Source organism: Oppia nitens, unplaced genomic scaffold (assembly GCF_028296485.1).
Source record: "Oppia nitens isolate AA-2021 unplaced genomic scaffold, nextdenovo-longstitch-racon4-pilon3 scaffold7_pilon_pilon_pilon, whole genome shotgun sequence".
NCBI lineage: Eukaryota > Metazoa > Arthropoda > Arachnida > Sarcoptiformes > Oppiidae > Oppia > Oppia nitens.
In genome coordinates, this window is record NW_026533251.1 from 3840034 (window position 1) to 3859912 (window position 19879).

The following is a 19879-nucleotide window of genomic DNA, read 5'->3' on the forward strand; positions in this document are numbered from 1 at the left end:
TACATTCAATATATTTATAATAGAAGTATAGGTTTTAAAATTATGAAAACCTACCATGGTCAATATACTATACTCGGTAATCTCGATAGACTTAACTATGATATACGTATTAATGGTCTAAACTATATCATACCTCCCAATCATAAAGACTCGACTATTTTCATTGATTTGTTTTCTATCGCTTTAAACGATAATTTTAAACAATATGTTCACGTATTTAATAAACTGTAAGTTTTATATAAAAAAAAATTAATTTTATACTAAAATACAGTTATTTTTTTATTTTGTTGATTATATCTATTTTTTAGTTATTTTAATTAAAAATAATTGTATAAAATGTCTATAGTTTTGTTTTTATTTTATTGAATAGATTATCCCAAATAAATTGTGCTGGATTATTTGTTTATTGGAAAAATCAATTCTATATCAAACAAACAAATATGAAATTTATTTATTATTCAAACACTAAATCTATTAATGAATTTCATAGATTTCAATCATTAAATTTGCATCAATTTGAATATTCATACTATTTATGTTTATTTGGTTTATTTATTGCAATAGTTATAAATTTAGTTGAATATATGTTTGGTTGTAAACTTTTGTTTAAGCTTAGTACAAGTATATAAAAATTAAAGAAAAACCTTATTAGCCGACATCCCCTCCCCCTCCAATTGGAAAACGTAATATGTGAATCACCCCCTAATAATAAAGAGCTCTCAAAACAATTTATTAGTTAATATCAATATTAATAAGTATTATAAATACTAATCAAATATAATATTAATTGTAATTTTCTCATATAATTTAACAATATTATCTTACCTGTATATATGCATTTCAACAAAAAAAATCAATAAATAAAATTATAAATAAATTGATTAAATAATGTTTATATGAGACATCAGAAAAAAAATTTAGTTAATTTTAGTACTTTTTATTATTATTATTATAAAGTGATGTTTAATAGCATTTATTTCTATTTATTGTTTATTTGTTTGTTATCAACCACTTTCTCAACAAACCATTCATACGATAAGTTAATACAAAATTTTTAGTTAATACAAATCGGTGGAAATGCATGTATGGATACTTCAAATAGTTATCAGTTATCATATATATATATTGATGGCCTTCAATGATACCCTTATTTTCTTAATTATTAACATATTTAAAGATTTTAGTTTTATATTTTTATTTTTTTAATATTAGTTTAAAAATTTAATCAAAAAATATAAATAGTTGCTAATATTTTTTTAGCTAATATTGCTAATACAATTTTTAGTTCAATTAAATTTAATTATTATATTTATATTAAAATATTAAGCAATTGTTTTATACAAAAATGTTTTAAAACAAGATATTTAACCTATTTATAAAAATATATTTTTTAATTATTATACATTATTAGATAAATAATCTAAAAATAATAAAGAGTAGTTGTATACGAAATTTTAAAACACTTAAATTTATAAATTGATAATTTTCTTTAAATAAATAATTTTTTTTGTTACGAAATAAATGATTTTTTAAAATTAATATGAAAAATAAATATAAGAAATTATTAGTAATAATTATACAAAAACACTTGTAATTAATATGAAAAATAAATAAAACTATTAACTATTAATACTGTACTTTAGTATTGTATCATTAAAGATAATACTTAAAAAAATAAATAAAAATTACTGACTTTTATAAATTTTCTATTACTAATTAAGATAATAGACTAAAATAAATAATAATTGTATAGCATTTCTATATAAATAATCATTAAAACAATGATAAAATTAAAATAAAGTAACTATAAAAACTCTGTTATTTTTTCTAATAAATACAATTTGTTTTTAAAAATAAATAAATAAATATTCGTTAAAACAATAATTATATAAAAAATTATTGCAATTAAAATTAATGTTACAATGTCTGCATCATTATTATTATACGGTATTATTAACTTAATTTAATTTAGTATATTAAAACTTAATATAATAAATTGTTTTAATGTATAGCTATATTAGCAATAACTTGCACTGTTGTTGATCGGGCACTGGGAGGTAGTTGTCCTGATAATCCCATAGATATCTACCCGTGCACATGCGATAATACTACCGTACGGTGTGTGGCCATCAAAAAATTTGATCTGCAATTAGTTATGGAAACGTTAGCCCGTTTGACATCACCCGATGTCAACTCATTTGACAACTTTGAACTCGAGGCCAATGCCGTGGAAATGTTAGACGACAGTACATTTCAAGGGGTGACCTTTGAATACCTTAAATTCAATGGCAATACTGCACTAACATGTGTTCATCCAAAAGCTTTTGAGGGTTTGTCCGAAACAGTAGTTTCATTTGAGTCAACACTAACCAGTTTCAGGTAATAATAATAATAATAATAAATTTAAAATTAATAAAATTAAAAATATTTATTTTGAAATTTTGAAATTTATTTACAAGTGATTATACTCCACGTGTTTGTGATATATTTGGTGCATTGAGTTCATTGCATTTAATTAATAAAATACAAATTATCGGTTCCGGTATTCAACAGATACCCGACAATGCATTCAATGGTATTTTAAAACAAATAAATCTGAATTCAATAGATTTGAGTGGTAATGACCAGGGTGGAAATATTAAATCAATTGGCAAACATGCTTTTTCTAAATTACCAAGTATGTTATTTTTTTAGAAAAGAAAATCTATAAAATATTTTTTATAAAAACCTATTTATTTAAAAACAAAAAATAGTTTTAAATGAGGGCGTCGGTGGCGATGCTATTAAATTCAATCATCTGATAATCTATATATAAATATATATATATAGATATATTTAAATCTTTTATCTGATCAATCATACAATTAATTTTTAAAAAAAAACCAATTACAATGTTATTTAGTTTAAAATTATCTACAATATTGACATTGGTTATTTTTTAAAAAAAAACCCAATGTAATTTTTGATCACATAATTGTAATTAATAGCATCGCCTGCACCTAATTTCTCCAAAATTAACAATAATAACAATTTCTGTATAAATATATAAAAAATATATCAATAGATTTACGAAACATAAATTTGTCGTCACATAAGATCAATACAATTTGGAGCAATGCTTTCCAGTTTGAGGACTGGTCTGTAAACACATTGACTATAAATTTAAATCAAAATCCATTGACAAATATAACATTTATGGGTCCATTGAATACTAATGGACGCATAACTACCATGTATTTGGAAGATATGTCAACATTGAGACAACTGTCCGAAAGTGTTTTCGATGGCTTCCTAGAGGACAGAGCCTGGACTTCAAACAAAATTAACTTAACCGGCACTCCGTGTACAGTAACTGAGGGAAACAAATGGATAATAGTAAATAAGGAAAGGGAGCACTTGGAGGACAAACTTATTAATTTTAATTGCACTGATGGCGGACCTATATTCAAGCATAAACTCCATGATTTTGATAATCCGGATACTTTTTATTAAAAAAACAATACAATTTAGTTAATACAATGTTTTTAAAAAAAATATCTAACAAACTATTTTTTAGTTTATTATAAATAAAACAAATAATAGTAATTATTTTTTTAAAAAATGGTTAAACTTAATTATATATTTTATATTTTAAAAATTTTACATTGCTATCGTGTATTATAAATAAATTATATCTATATTTGATTAGTTGATTATTATTATTTTTTAAATACATTTTTAATTAGAAAAAACGTAAATTAAAACAAATTTTATATATTATCTAGTAATAATAATAATAATAATATTTTTATTAAACATGTTTAGTAAATATTTTTTAAAATTTGATTGATTATAATGAAATTATGAACAATAAATTATGAAATAATTATTATACAAATATAAAAAAATAACAACAATACAATTCAAACATACATTATTGATTTTTAATTATACAAATATAATTAATAAAAAATATATTTTATTATGCTATAATAATTAAGTAAATTATTATTTAATAATGATATAATTTATCTGTAATATAATACCTGTATATTGTTGGTTACATATAAATTATTTAAGTTATAAATTATTTAAGTTATGAATTATTGTTTTAAGTTTAATTATTGTTGACAAACATACACACATCTAGTATTAATAATATATATATATATATTAAAATAATCTGTTTAATCATAATAATAATATAACAATCATTAAGTAATTAAATTAAATTATATTTATATATATATGAATAAATTAAAAAAAAATTATACTAATATATTGAAAATTTAAAATCAAATAACAACATATTAATTATTAATTATTTTTATTTATATAATAATATTATTATTATTATTATCATTAAGTATAGTATATCACAGTTCAATAGACTCGACACCTGTCGGTGCGTAAGACTCGCCAAACTTGGAGTTATTGTAACGCATGGATGAGCTCTTGTGCGATGACGACGACCTCAACAGCGATCGGCGTTTCAATTGTGAACAAAAATATTTTAGATCACTCTGTAGTCACAAAAAAATAAATTATATAATTTAATTTCTGTTTTATATTATTATTAATAATTTATTTACTATTTTACAAATTAGAATTAATTACAAAAATATTTATTGAAAAATATTTTAACCATTAGTTTTGTTGTGTGTATAATCAAAGAGAGAGAGAGAAAAAAAGAGAGAAAGAGAGAGAAAGAGAGAGAAAGAGAGAGAAAGAGAGAGAAAGAGAGAGAAAGAGAGAGAAAGAGAGAGAAAGAGAGAGAAAGAGAGAGAAAGAGAGAGAAAGAGAGAGAAAGAGAGAGAAAGAGAGAGAAAGAGAGAGAAAGAGAGAGAAAGAGAGAGAAAGAGATAGAAAGAGAGAGAAAGAGAGAGAAAGAGAGAGAAAGAGAGAGAAAGAGAGAGAAAGAGAGAGAAAGAGAGAGAAAGAGAGAGAAAGAGAGAGAAAGAGATATAATAGTATACGTTATTATAAATATCTTATTGCGTGTGTGTGTATGTGTGTGTGTGTGTATGTGTGTGTGTGTATGTGTGTGTGTGTATGTGTATGTATATGTGTGTGTATGTGTGTGTATGTGTGTGTATGTGTGTGTATGTGTGTGTATGTGTGTGTATGTGTGTATATGTGTCTGTGTGTGTGTATGTATGTATGTTTGTACTGGATTAAAAACATGATTAATTTGATTGTACTAAATGTTTAAACAAAAGATTTAATTTATTTATGTCTATTATATTTGTAATCTTTTCAAATTTATATGTAATATATATAATATTATATATTTTACTTATAATACAAAAAATATCATAAATTAGATTTCTAAAATTTATATATAAATTAAGAGATTTTTTTCGAGATTATTAGATACTGTATTGTTATATATAACTTATAAGTACTGTATTTATTTGATTTTTTTATTATACAATAAATAATTTTTGTTTTTATAGTTGAATTGTAATGAAATTATTATCGGAAAAAATGAAATTATTAAAAAAATCTTAAATTAATAAACAAATATATATAGAGTACTACAGTATATGTTGATATTATTACACAATCTAAAAAAACAATAGTAATGTATTGTCTAGACACTAATGAGATGCGGAAAACAACACACAAATATCAAATTATACTATATTTACTTTATTATATAATTATATATGAATTTATTATACAGTATATACTCTATATATAAAAAAAACAAATAAAAACAAATACAGTTATACAATAGTTAGCTGTCAATAATCCATTATCTAATTGATAGTTCCCATTGTATTTTTGACGTTCCCAGAGGTCAGGCATTGATGGATATGATTGTGTAATGTTGTCGACACACAAAAAAAATCACAAACACATACATACTGTATATACTTTATCACACATACAAATGTACAATAAATCACGCAATCATATATTTATATTAATATAATGTATAAATAAAATATATTTATATACTGTATATTAATATTAATCTATATTATAGATTCTATCATATAATATGAAAAAAATATAATTGAATTTTTTCACCATTATTTATATTTACACAATAAATATTGAGTATATATATAAATCAAAAACATTTGTAATAATAAAGTAGTACTTATAGTATTTATAAATATTGTATTTTATTTTTATGATATAAATATATTAGTAATACAAGTATTTGTATATATATGTGAAACAAAAATCTAATCTAAATTTATACAGATTTATGGTTTAATATATTATTAAACGCTATATTATTCAATAGAGTAAATATAAAAATAAAATTATATAATATATTTATATATATATTGTATATTTTTATTTTATTTTTGTTGTCATCACAATATATAAGTTTTATTTGTGTGTTTTGTGGTGAAAGTAAAAATAAAAACAAACAAACAAACAAATAAAAAATGATTTTGAAATAATTTATATATTTATCGAAAACTAAATTTATTAATTAAATATTTATAATATATATACTGTATACTAAACAACGTAAATAATATAAACAGTATAAACTGATACTAAAAAAACATAATTGAATTGAATTTTTAATTTTTGTTTGTTTTGTTAAAATTTATTAAATTTTAATGATATAATTTTCATTTTTTAGTATTATTGAAGCTATTTAACAATTCAATTGTTAAAACTATTTAATATATTTAATATTAAAAATAAATTAAACGCTAATAAACAAATAGATTTTTTTAAAAAATAAACTATTGTTAGTAAATCCAAATAATTACATAATAACTAATAAATCTAAATATTATTTAAATTAATTAAATAGTTTATACTTTTGTATTAGTTTAGTAAACAATAATTTAATTAACTGTTTTTATAAATAATATTTAAGTCTAACTTAACTTTAATTATTGGTTTGGGTATTGAATAAATAGATTTCACTTTCTAGTATACTGTATATCAATATTATATATAATATAGTTATAGATAATTATTTATTTATATATGCGTAGGTGTGTGTGTGTGTGTGTTGTTTGTGTTTGTATTTATTTTTAACCAAAAAATAAAATAATTTAACAATTGTACAAACAAACTATTAGTAAACTATACAACAAATAATAAAAAATAATATAAATTAAATTAAATTATTTTGCACAATAAAATACATGGTCTAAATACCATATAGTAATGATTGGCTAAATTTAATTTGCTGACTAAAAATAAATGTACTGTATGATTTTTTGTGTTGATAATAAATAAAATAAAAATGTTGTTTATCAACAACAACAACAACAAAAAATAAATAAATAAAAATGTTTTGAATATCAATAATATTAAGTTAGAAAAAAATACAATCTGTAATTGTAATTAGTTACTATTGTATTATTATTATAATTTTAGTATTGATATTATATTACAATAATATATAGTAATTGAAGATTTCATTGATATTTTCTTTATGTTTGATTTTTTGTTGTTGAAAATACAAGTTTTAGTATTAAATATTAATGAAATTCTAAAAATAAATACTATATTCTTGATATTTACTGAATTTCATTAACACTAACTATAAATAATTGAATATAAAATAAATAAAATTAATTTTCAAAAAATAAAAAGTTTTGATATAATAAAAATATATATATAAAATCACAATTATTTTAAAGTTAAAAAATTTAAAAATAGTTTTATCAAATTAGTTTTTAAAAATAAAAACAATTGTTTTCGAAAATATATTGATTATATTAATATTAGATACTATTAGAAACTTTGACTTTGAATAAATAGTTTAAATATTATTTTGTATTATAAATTTTTTTATATATAAAACTAATCAAATTTCTAATAATTTTACTTTTTCTAAATTATTTTCAAAAAAATTAATTTATCACTAAATATTTGTTGTTAAAAAAATTAATTAATTAAATCTCATATTCTATATACACAAGTATATTATCAAAATACCAATTTTCGAGAGATTTTTATTTCACATATAAAACAAAAAAAACTCATTTATATTTTTACTCATAAAAATAAATAGTTAGGTATAATGTGTGCACACAAATAGTGAAAAAAAAATTCTTTATATTATTGTTAGCATTTAATTTATATTTTTTTGCAAATAAAAAAAATAATTTATTTTTTTAATATAATGTTATATATATAATAGTATACTGTATATATAATCTTATATATATAATAATATATGTACCCAATAATATGGTATTGTATTTTTTTAAAGGTAATACTATAAAAATTTACGTAAAACCTACATATAATACATTATATTCATACAGTTATATAATGGATAATATGATATATTTGAGAAATAAAAATAAAACATATTTATCTCTAATATTTGAAAACACACACAAATACATATACAGTATATATATACATACAATAATATATGTAAATATTATTCATAGTGTATCATATATGTATATATTTATATATATACAACTGTATACAATATATAATATTATATATGATGATTTAATGTTAATAAATATGATTTAGTAGTTGTTATTATGTGTAAATGCAATGTCAATCTTAATATTATAAATAATAATAATAATAATAATACATTATTGGTGATAGTATGCTAAGGAGATGACACATAAAAAAAGTCGTTAAGTAAATACTATATATAAGATTATATGCATATACATTATTAATATATATATATATATATATATATATATATATATATATATATATATATATAAATACTATTTTCTAAATACTACTAAATATTATATTTTATATACAAACACACACACACATTATGATAAATATAATATACAAATGTATATTTTAACGGAATATAAACATTAAAATAATATTCTCATTAATGTTATATATAGTACTGTATGTCAGTATTTATTATTAGTTAATGATTTCTATAATTTTATCTAACATTTTATGATTTTAATAAAAGCTAATGATTTTATTTTATGTGTCTATGTGTTTAAGTGTGTGTTAGTATTTTTCACAACAACAAAAAATAGACTGACATTACTAGTAATTTTCAATACATTAAATGATTTTTTAAAAAAAAATAAACTAACTAAACTACTGTTACAATACTAACATTATTAACTTATTAAATAGTAATAAAATCAAAATAATAAGTTAATAATTGTTTGTTTATAACAATAATAATTACAACAATAATAACAATAATAATAATTTGTTTATAACAAATTTTCTTTTAATATATGTGCTGAAAATAACTAGTAATATCAATTTAGTTTTTGTTTGTTAAACATAATTGAATGCCAATCTTATTATTGGATTATGTTATTACTTTAAATATAACAATAATATTATTATAATATAACTTTTTTGTATGTTACTTAAAATATTTACCGTTTTTTAATATAATTTTATTTTGTATAATAGACTGACTATGTATTGAATATTTTTTTACATATATTTCTATATTAATAATAAATATAGTATAAATATAAAAGATAAAAATATGAATAAAAATAGATAAAAAAATATTATTATGTTTTTTTAAATGGATTAATTTTAAATGATGTCTAATGGATTTTAATTTTTTTGTCGACACAAAATGGTTATAATAAGTTACTTATAATTTATTTAATAACTAAACAAATAAAATTGACAAAATAATTACTTACCCTAAAGTTGTCGCTCATAAAACAATAGATAAATGGATTGACTATTAGGAATAAAATTTACAAAAATTACATATTAATACATATATATATATGAAAAAATCATATATTAAATAAAGTATCTATTGATATATTGAAGTAAATAAACAATACATATGTAAACTTTTTTTTATATGTGTTATAAATTACACACATATATAAATAACATGGTTAGACTAGATAAATAAATGCAACATTATCAAAAAAAAATATATGAAAAATAGTTATCAATAAATATAATAATAATAATGTACATATGCATAAAATATTATGATATATTGAATATATAATCAAACATATACTGTATACTATTATTATATGGTATTTAGATTTATCCTAAAAATAAATGCCACAAAATATCTACATTATATACAGTACATCATCAATATATTATGAATTTATATACAGTATTATAAATAAAATATATGACACATACACTATTGCCGTGTATAAAGTACTGTAGTTTACTCATGATATAAATTATATTAATAGTATATATTAAATATTTGATTTTCATAATAATAAAAAAGAGAGAAAACAAAAAAAAACTAATATTTTTTATTATTAATAATAATATTAAACTTTATTATTGTATGCTATAACAAACAAAACAAACAAAAAAAAGTTTTGTTAGCTAATAAAGATTGATTGCACACGTATTATACATGCTTTACAACAACAACAAAATATAATAACAATGTGATAACAAATACATATAGAAATTATAATATCATATTACTGTATACTGAAAAAAAACACAGAATTTTTAACTTATATAATACTATATTAAAAAAAATCTCTAAATATGATAACAATAAAAAAAATCTATATATATATATAAATAATCTATTTGTCAAAAACATGCGTATATTATACAAATACAAACACAAACACACAAAAAAACATAATAATAAAATAAATTTACATTATATATGTGTGCATATAATTAATATTATTCACACAATAGATATAATATCTGATAACAACTGATCGGACTTTACTGTATATGATTACCAGTCTATTGTTTGTAGTGTTGGGCAAAAAAAGAGAAATTTTTTTAGAAAGTTTCTAAAATAAATTTCTATCTATAGGATTCCCATAGTTAATTTTGTTCTCTCAATATTTGTTATCTTGTTTACATTATTATTACAAGTAATAATTAAATATTATTATTAGTATCTTAATTATTATAATTAAAGTAAAAAATAATTTATTTAATTATATTAAACTATGATATAATAAAATTTTTACAAAACTAATTATTAATGGATAATTATCAATTATTTATATAGGATATGGGGGATCCCATAGTATAACATCAAGAGTTAAATTTCTATAGAAATTTTAGTCATGAGAAATTTTCTAGAAACTTTCTCTCACGGAAATTTATTAGGAATCTTTCTATTTGCCCATCCTATAATTGTTTTGTCTAAAATATTATTATTTTTTTGAAAAAATTTATATTTCAAAAAAAAACTACATTACTATCAACTAATTAGCAATACACAAATTATATTAAAAAATAATATAATTTTTTTTTGTTTTTTTGTTGTTGATTACCTAGTGAATGTGCCATTGCCAGCCAATGGCATATGAAAAAACTTGACACATAGATATTCATTTGAAACTGGGTCCTAGTTTTTAGGCTATCACCGAATATCCAGATAACAAAATTAAACATTTGTATGGGTGTCCAGCAAATGGCAAACAATATGACAACCATTGACATCATTTTGATGGCCTATTTACAACAACAAAAAATTTAATTAATTAAATAATTGGTGTAAAAAATATTTATATTATAATATTAATAATACAAAAGTTTCATTAAACGTACAGTACATGTGGTATAAATAGCAAAAAAATAATAGTAAATCTAGTTAATAGATAATACAGTAATATAGCAAGTTTATCAATATACATTTTTATTATCTATTATTATTATTATTATTATTGTTTTCAATTATTTTAATAGTTTAGTGTATTTCTAATAAGTTTAATAATAAAGTAAATTTGCATTATATATAATCAAATGTATAATATTAAATAAATTTTAACAATTTTAAAATTTAGTAAACTAGAATATTATAATATTTAAAATAATTGTTTTCTAATTACCATAATTTTTATATAAATTTATCAAATTTTGTGTAATTTGTAACAGATTTTTAAAAAATAAAAATACTTAAAATATTTTGAGAGACATGCCTTTGAGGCACATTGATTTGATTCATAATACATAAAACCAATAATACATTAATCTTACATAATATTTCTATATTTTATATCAATATAATTTATATAATATTAATAATAATTTTGTTACATTATAATAAGTATAATAAGTACTTATTTATGTGATTCAATAATGTACTTAACATTATGTTTAATATGATATTTATATATTGTATATTAAGCATATGTACTGTAATTAAACTATTATATTGTATACAATAATTACTTAGAAAATTAATTAATTAATTCCTAGAATCTTTTAACTAATTTATTTGTATTATATAAAAAAAATAAAATTTTTGGAAAATAAATAAATAATAAATTTAAATAAAATCATAAATGTGTTAATAAATAGAATATAAAAAAAATATTTTCAAATAAATATATTTATAAATATAAAAAATCAATATTACTTAAGAATATTTGAATAGGCAATCAATTTATGCTACAATAGATCAAATTTACAACAATTTTATTATATAATACAATATTGTTTTTCACATTTATTAAATGCAAACACATTTTATTTATTTTTTTAGTTTTTTTATTCATATGTTTTATAATGGCGACATTTTTTTGTTAACAACTATTTATTATATATTTTAATGCAATTTTCTATAGAAAAAAAAATTAAAATTTTATTCACCAAATATTTTGTCAAAAGAAATGATTAATTATTTTTATTTACAGTATTTGTTTCGTTTGATTGATTGATTGGTTGAAAATTTTTAATTTAATTAAATTATATAATCAATCATCAAAAAAAAGTTTTAATTAATTATTTTTATATTAATAAATAATAATTTATATTAAGTTATATAAAATAATAATAATAATACCTTAATTGATGCAATGCTACGAGTGTTGGCTAATTGTTGAGACTCACCCACTGGTTTGCGGGTGAGTATTGTATAGCCGATTGAGCCGTAAATAAATATTAGTCCACACAATGGCAGAGCAAATGTAACCAATAATAATGTTATTGAATACTATAATAATAATAAAAAAAATTATTTCAACAAAAATAGAAAGTTTTACAAAATAAATGTTTTTTTTGTGTGGGTATTATTGAGACTATAAAAATATTTCAAAAAAATAAAATAAAAATTAGGTTTCATATGATAATAAAAATAATAATAATAACATACAATTTCACCCCCACTTCCACCCCATTCCTCCCGGCAATCGAGTAATATCTCTGAATTATATTTGAATGTAGTCGTCCTCATTGTCAACATGTTTGGCATCGCTAGGAGGGCCCCCACCAGCCATATGAGGGCCAAAATCAGTACACCCTTTGTCTCGACAAAACCCGTGTGACGTAATGGATGAAGTATTGCGTAATATCTATAGAAATAAAAAATAATAATAAATATATATTTTTTTCAATTAAAAATTAATTAGTTTTATTTATTTTTTAAATAATAATAATAATTGATAAAAGCTATTATAAAAATTAAGCAAAAATTTTTAATTAGTTGCCAGTTTTTTTTTGTATAAATAACTGTCAAATTTATAATTTATCTAATTAAATAATTAATGCTAATTAATTTATGCATGAACTATTTTTATATGTTTTTAATTAAGTTAATTATTTATATATTTATTTTTTTAAATATATATAATTTATATTTTAATTATAAAAATTTATGATACGTATATAATCATGACGATTTTTTTTATAAATTAATTAAATATATATAAATTTTTTATTTATAGATTAATATTATTTCTCATATTTTCAATACTAATACAATATAAATTTGATTTATGATTTGCTTAGAAAAAATTTATTTATTATTAATATAATATTTTTCAACTATAGTATTAAAATTACTTAAATATTTTTTTGTTTTGTTTTTTATAATGGAAATATTTTATAAACAATTTTTTTACTCTTAAATAAAAAATGTTTATTTAATTAGTCGCCTGATTTGTCTAATGTAAAATAGTTAAATAGAAAAAATAAATTGCAAAAAAAAACTAGCTATCTATAAATACAATAAATATTGATTTTATAGTTAAAATTATTTTGCACACACACACACTTAACAAATAAAATCAATAACCAAAAAAACTATAGCAAAATTTAAATTGTATAGTAAATTGTTTATCGATCATATATTTTCTACTTATATTATGAATAAAATATGACACAAAATACAAAAATAAATCAGTTTATATATATATATATATATATATATATATATATATATATATATATATATATATATATATATATATATATATATATATATATATATATATATTAAATATAAGGAGAGAGAGAGAGAGAGAGAGAGAGAGAGAGAGTAAAAAGTAAATTTTATTTTTAACAAAATTACAGAATTTATTAGTGCATATATATATATATAAAAAAAATTTAAGATAATGTTGACAAAGAAATGATTTTTTTTATTTCAAAAATTTTATTCAATAATTTATATAAAAAATAAAAATAGTGTGAAATATTTTTGTTAACACTTGATAAAACTTTTTAATGTCATTATTAATACATACATCAAAGTTACTGTACGTACTGTACATAAAACAACTATACATATATACACAACAATAACATAACTTATCCAAACACACAGACAAACAAATTTTTTTTTTAAACATAGAAATTTCAATATTAATGAATTTAAATCAAAAGTTAGTATTTATTTATTTTATTTTTTGCTAAACAATATAATAAGTATTACACTGTTAAGCTTGAATATTTATTAGGATTTAATTTTGTATATATATATACATATAATATATTGAATAATAATAATATACTGTAAAGTTAGAAATAATTTAAATATCAAGACATGAATATTCATTTATTTATCGATTTAAATATATATATAAAATAAATCTATTTTTATAGTATACACAAAAAAACTACAAAATAGTATATACCGTACCTAATGAAGTATCAACTTTTTTTGACTAAATTTTTTTCCACAATATTAACTCATCATAAAAAAAACTTTAGGCAATAATGCATAGATAAACTTATCAACTAAAAAAAATTATAATATGTTTTTTTAAACCATACATTTAAGGTAATTGATTTTTTGTTGTTGGTAAACTGCTATTAGACTATACATACAATATTAATATATCTATTAAAAATGTTATTAAAAAAAATTAAATGAAAAATGAAAATAAATTGCATAAATACTTAAAATACTAAAAAAATGTTTTAAATTTTTTTTATATAAATGATTTCAGTATTAAAATAATATATAGTTAAATATTAATTAATTAATTTTTTTTAATATAATAATACTAAAATTTTTTGTTTTTAATTAAATAAAAGTATATTATTTATAGATAAAAATTTCAATTTCGTAATTAAATATTAGTTTGTATAGAATATACTGTATGTATACAGTATATGATATATTTATAATAAATGAATTATATGTCAATCAAAATAAAATTAATACAAAAATATTTCTATTATTTTTGTTAAGTTATATACGTATATCATATATTTTAAACAATATAGTTTACTATGATAACCAATATTTTGAGGCAAATAAATTATTTAAAAATATTTTTAAAAAATCTATTAAACCATATAATCATGAAATTTGCTATAATTAACAAAATAAAATAAGTATTACAAATATTTAATCATAAGATAATTGTTTTTTAAAACATTTCTACAGAAATATATTTAACAAACAATAATTTTAGCGATTTTTTACTTTTTATATTTAAACTAAAAATAAAAAATAAAATTGTCAAAAAAATAAAAAACTTATTTTGAAATAAAATGCTTGCTTTGTTTTGTAATTTATTGTGTCTGTATTTGTTTGTTTGTCAATTTGTCTGTATTTAATTGGCAACAAAATATAGATATATAAAATAATTAGTGTTGGCAAAAAAGAGAAATTTATAAAATAATAGAGAAATTTCTAGAAAGTTTCTAAAAGAAATTTCTATCTATGGGATCCCCATGTTAATTTTGTTTTTCTCTATATATGTTATTATGTAACAATACATTGTTTTTACAAGTAATAATTAAATATTAGTATTAATATTTTAATTATTAATTAAAGTAACAATTAATTTATTTAATTATCTTGAATTCTTATATATATATATAAATAATAAAATGATGAATAAAATTTTACAAAACTGATTATTATTAAATAATTATAATTATTTTACATATAGGTATCGTATATAAGTATAATGTTATATGAGTAGTAATATGTCTCATTATTTATATATTATTACAATAGCTATAGATATGGGGATCCCATAGTATAACAATAAAGTTAAATTTCTATAGAAATTTATTCATGAGAAACTTTCTAGAAACTTTCTCAGGGAAATTTATTAGAAACTTTCTATTTGCCCATCTCTAAAAATAATACTAATATAAAACAATTAGATTTATTTTTAGTTAAATAGTTTTTTTAGTTTAGAAAATCAGTAATTGTTTTTTATTATAATTAAATAAAATGATAAATTATATTTTTGTGTATATATAAATTATAATATTAATAACAAATATTATAAATAACAAATTATTATAATATTATTTTTGATATTATACTATGAATAATATTTTATTTTTTTAAAATTACAATTATGCAATATATTCTAAAATAACAAAATTGCATTATTTTAATGTTAAATCTATATTTAAATGTTAAATCTATATTTAAACTTTTTAGTTTATTAATTAAATTATTCTATATATATCAAAAATACCAATTAAAATAAATTGACATTAAATTTAAAAAAAATGTTTTTATTTTATAAAATATTTATCAATTTATGCAAATTTAATGTTTTATCATTAATTATCATTAACATTTTGTATTTATTTATAGGCAATATACTAGTATATACTGTATATAAATTATATTAATGTAAATACAGTGTTTTCTGCATTTAATTCAAAAATATAATAAATGTATTATTAAATTATATTTTGCAATACATTGACAAATAAATATTTTTAGTTTAATTTAATCGTAAACTACTCTAATATTACGGTTTATTTTAATTTTAGAAATTTAATTTAATTTTTAATCTAATAATTAGAGCTATTACTCTAAATGTTGAATTTTATTTAGATTAATTTTCTATTTCTACTGACTTTTATATCAAAACTAATTAGTTAAGTCTAAATTATTAATAAAATTTTTACTAATCAACATATAATAGTCATTTATAATAAAATACTAATATTATAAAAATTTATATACAATAAGCCAATTGCTATCACATATTTATATTGTAAAAACAAAAAAAGAAATATTATATAATTATGTATTTTATATTCTATATTATAATATTTAGTATAATAACATTAGTTAGTATTGTAATGTTGTATATAATATATTATACTGTATATCATACCTATTTTTTGTAATATTATTTTTTATTGTTTCACTGGGAATATATATATATATATATTATGTATAAAACAATAGAAACAATACTAAAATAAAATTTATAAATGACTCACAAATTGCTAGTAATTTGTATCAATAAAAATTACATTTTTATTAGCATATATATATATACACTATATTATGGTAAATATTATAAGATATATTATAAAAGTACAATATAAACCATACAATAAAACACATTAGTTTAATGGCAACTAAAAAAAGCCAGTAAAATGAAAATGAAAACATATAAAATAAATTAATTTTAATTTATACTGAAAAAAATTTAAATATTAAGACAATATATTTTATTATCTACCAAATAATTACAGCTAATTACAGTCTATAATAAAATTAGTTTTAAAATATATATATATTTATTCATTAATCCAATATTAAGTTAATAAATAAGATTTAATAAAAATATGCTATCAATCATAAAATGATATAATATTTGATTACATATATCTAATTTATAAACATTTATCTACAGATGATTGTATTAATAATAATATAAATGTAATTTATAGTAAAAATGTAATAATAATAATAATAATAAATACTTATGATTTTATAAATTTATATTTTTGTTATGAATTTTATTTTATTTTTCCCAAAATACTATTAACACACTTGTGTTATGTTTTGTTTGTCCGATTGAATTATTTTTGTATTTTTATATTTTAATATGTTATGTCACACAATAACTAAGCAATAGTATGAATGTATGTGTATGTGTGTGTGTGTGTGTGTGTGTGTGTGTGTGTGTGTGTGTGTGTGTGTGTGTGTGTGTGTGTGTGTGTGTGTGTGTGTATGTGTATGTTTGTATATATATATATTTCAATGTCTGTATGTCAATGTGTGTATTCACTTCAATAAATAGTGTATTTTTTTATTATTGTCACAATAAATATACTAAAATGTATTAAAACATATTATATCGTACACTAAAGTGATTCTAATAAAAAAAATGTCTTATAAAAAGTTTTGACACTTTTTGATTTTTAGAGAAACATATATACAATATATTGGAATAGTAATAGAAAATATATCAACTATTATACAATTTTATGTCAATTCAATCAAACAACTGATCAAATATAGACATATGATTAAAAAAAAAATTTTAAATAAAAAAAATATATGAAAATTTTGTATACAATTTTACATGTGTTACAGATGAATATTTAAGTGATTTGCAATTTTCAAATTCAATATAACCTAAGGCTAGTCTAAAAATAACTGACTATTATTTGATTGAATACTTAATGTTTATTATTGAAAACAAAATTGTTGGCCTTTTTGACATATTATTTATATTAAAACCTTTATTTTTAAACAATAATAATGAAACAACTAAATAGTTTATTCATGTTTATTTGAATATGAAACTACTATATTTTATTAAAAATATTATTGTAAAATTAAATTAAAAAATTACTTAATTATTAATTAATTACTATTATTTTATGTAATTTAATTTGTTTATATAAATATATCTGCTTTATTAAACAATCTTTTTTTAAAAAAATATTTTTTTTTGAAAACTATTTAATTAAAATTTGTCTATTGTTAATACTTAAAATAATAATATAATTTAATAAATAAACAATGAAAACTTTTTATTTGGAAATATTATTTTATATATAAAGTTTGAATAAATATTTACTAACATTATTATTTTAACTGTAGTGTATAGCATAATAATAATAATAATCACAAAAAAAATTTAAACATTTTTAGATTAGTATTATTATTATTAAAGTAACAAAAGATTTATTTGCTTTTGAATATATATAATATGCATTTGGCACACAAATACATAATTTTAAAAATTATATTGAATTAATATTAAAAAATAATGGGTATTTACAGTATATATAAAAGTAAAAATGAAACAAATAAAAAGTAAATTATAAAATTTATTCATAGAGATATAAATATAAAATTTTTTGAAATATAATTTTTCAAAAAAAAATATAATAGAAAACAAATTTTATTAATATCCCGAAAAATGTCTAAACAAAATGCTTTAAAAATTCAATTTATTATTCATTGTATAATATGTCCATTTAATAATTATATATTTAAATTTTTATTAGGCTTAATGTTGAATAAAAATATAATATATTGCATTATTTTATTTTATTGCAACATTATTTTCAATTTATATAATAGTTGTTTCATAAGTTTTGGGATAAATTAAATTATATTTTAAAAAAATATAATTTGTAAAAATGTTTCATACAATCAAATTGAAAGAAATGTTTTATATATGCAACATATATATAGATTTTTTTAATGAATATTGTATATAATTTATATATTGAATAAATTTTATATAAGTTTCTACAATATTAGATATAAAATATTTATAGAATTTTTAATATATGTAAAATTAATTTTTATAATATCTTAATAATACTATTAAACTAAAATTATTATTGTATTAACTTAAAATGAAAAATTTCTATTTATAAAATTTACATAAAACATTTCAAACAAAAAAAAATAATATTTTTCTACTACATTAATTTATTTTGTAAAAAAAATTACAAAATTTTTCATAATAATTATTAACACTAAGTGATGTTAACATAATTTTAA

The 19879-nt window shown here is 17.9% G+C and overlaps 2 protein-coding genes across 2 annotated transcripts in view; one reads left to right on the forward strand and one right to left on the reverse strand.

The window, feature by feature from the left end:
- Window positions 1-1839: 1839 nt before the first annotated feature.
- On the forward strand, window positions 1840-3492 carry LOC128963713 (vasorin-like). The gene is made up of 4 exons (XM_054310225.1): window positions 1840-1947; window positions 2013-2379; window positions 2460-2677; window positions 3065-3492. Exons 1-4 carry the CDS (start codon window positions 1923-1925, stop codon window positions 3490-3492), a joined length of 1038 nt encoding a protein of 345 aa, XP_054166200.1. The 5' UTR covers window positions 1840-1922.
- Window positions 3493-4355: 863 nt separating this feature from the next.
- The window catches only part of LOC128963714 (G-protein coupled receptor 83-like), a 34730-nt gene continuing 19206 nt past the window's right edge, over window positions 4356-19879 (reverse strand). The window contains exons 2-6 of the mRNA XM_054310227.1: window positions 13010-13208; window positions 12701-12850; window positions 11187-11367; window positions 9591-9631; window positions 4356-4502 (exon numbers count right to left, since the gene is read on the reverse strand). Coding sequence (XP_054166202.1) covers window positions 4356-4502; window positions 9591-9631; window positions 11187-11367; window positions 12701-12850; window positions 13010-13208 — 718 coding nt within the window. The remainder of the gene's footprint in view (window positions 4503-9590; window positions 9632-11186; window positions 11368-12700; window positions 12851-13009; window positions 13209-19879) is intronic.

Coding starts and splice junctions, on each gene's coding strand:
- LOC128963713 (XM_054310225.1), top strand. CDS start 1,923: ATGTCTGCATCATTATTATTATACG. Junction 1,948..2,012: donor TGCATCATTATTATTATACG/GTATTATTAACT, acceptor TTTAATGTATAG/CTATATTAGCAATAACTTGC. Junction 2,678..3,064: donor TGCTTTTTCTAAATTACCAA/GTATGTTATTTT, acceptor ATATATCAATAG/ATTTACGAAACATAAATTTG.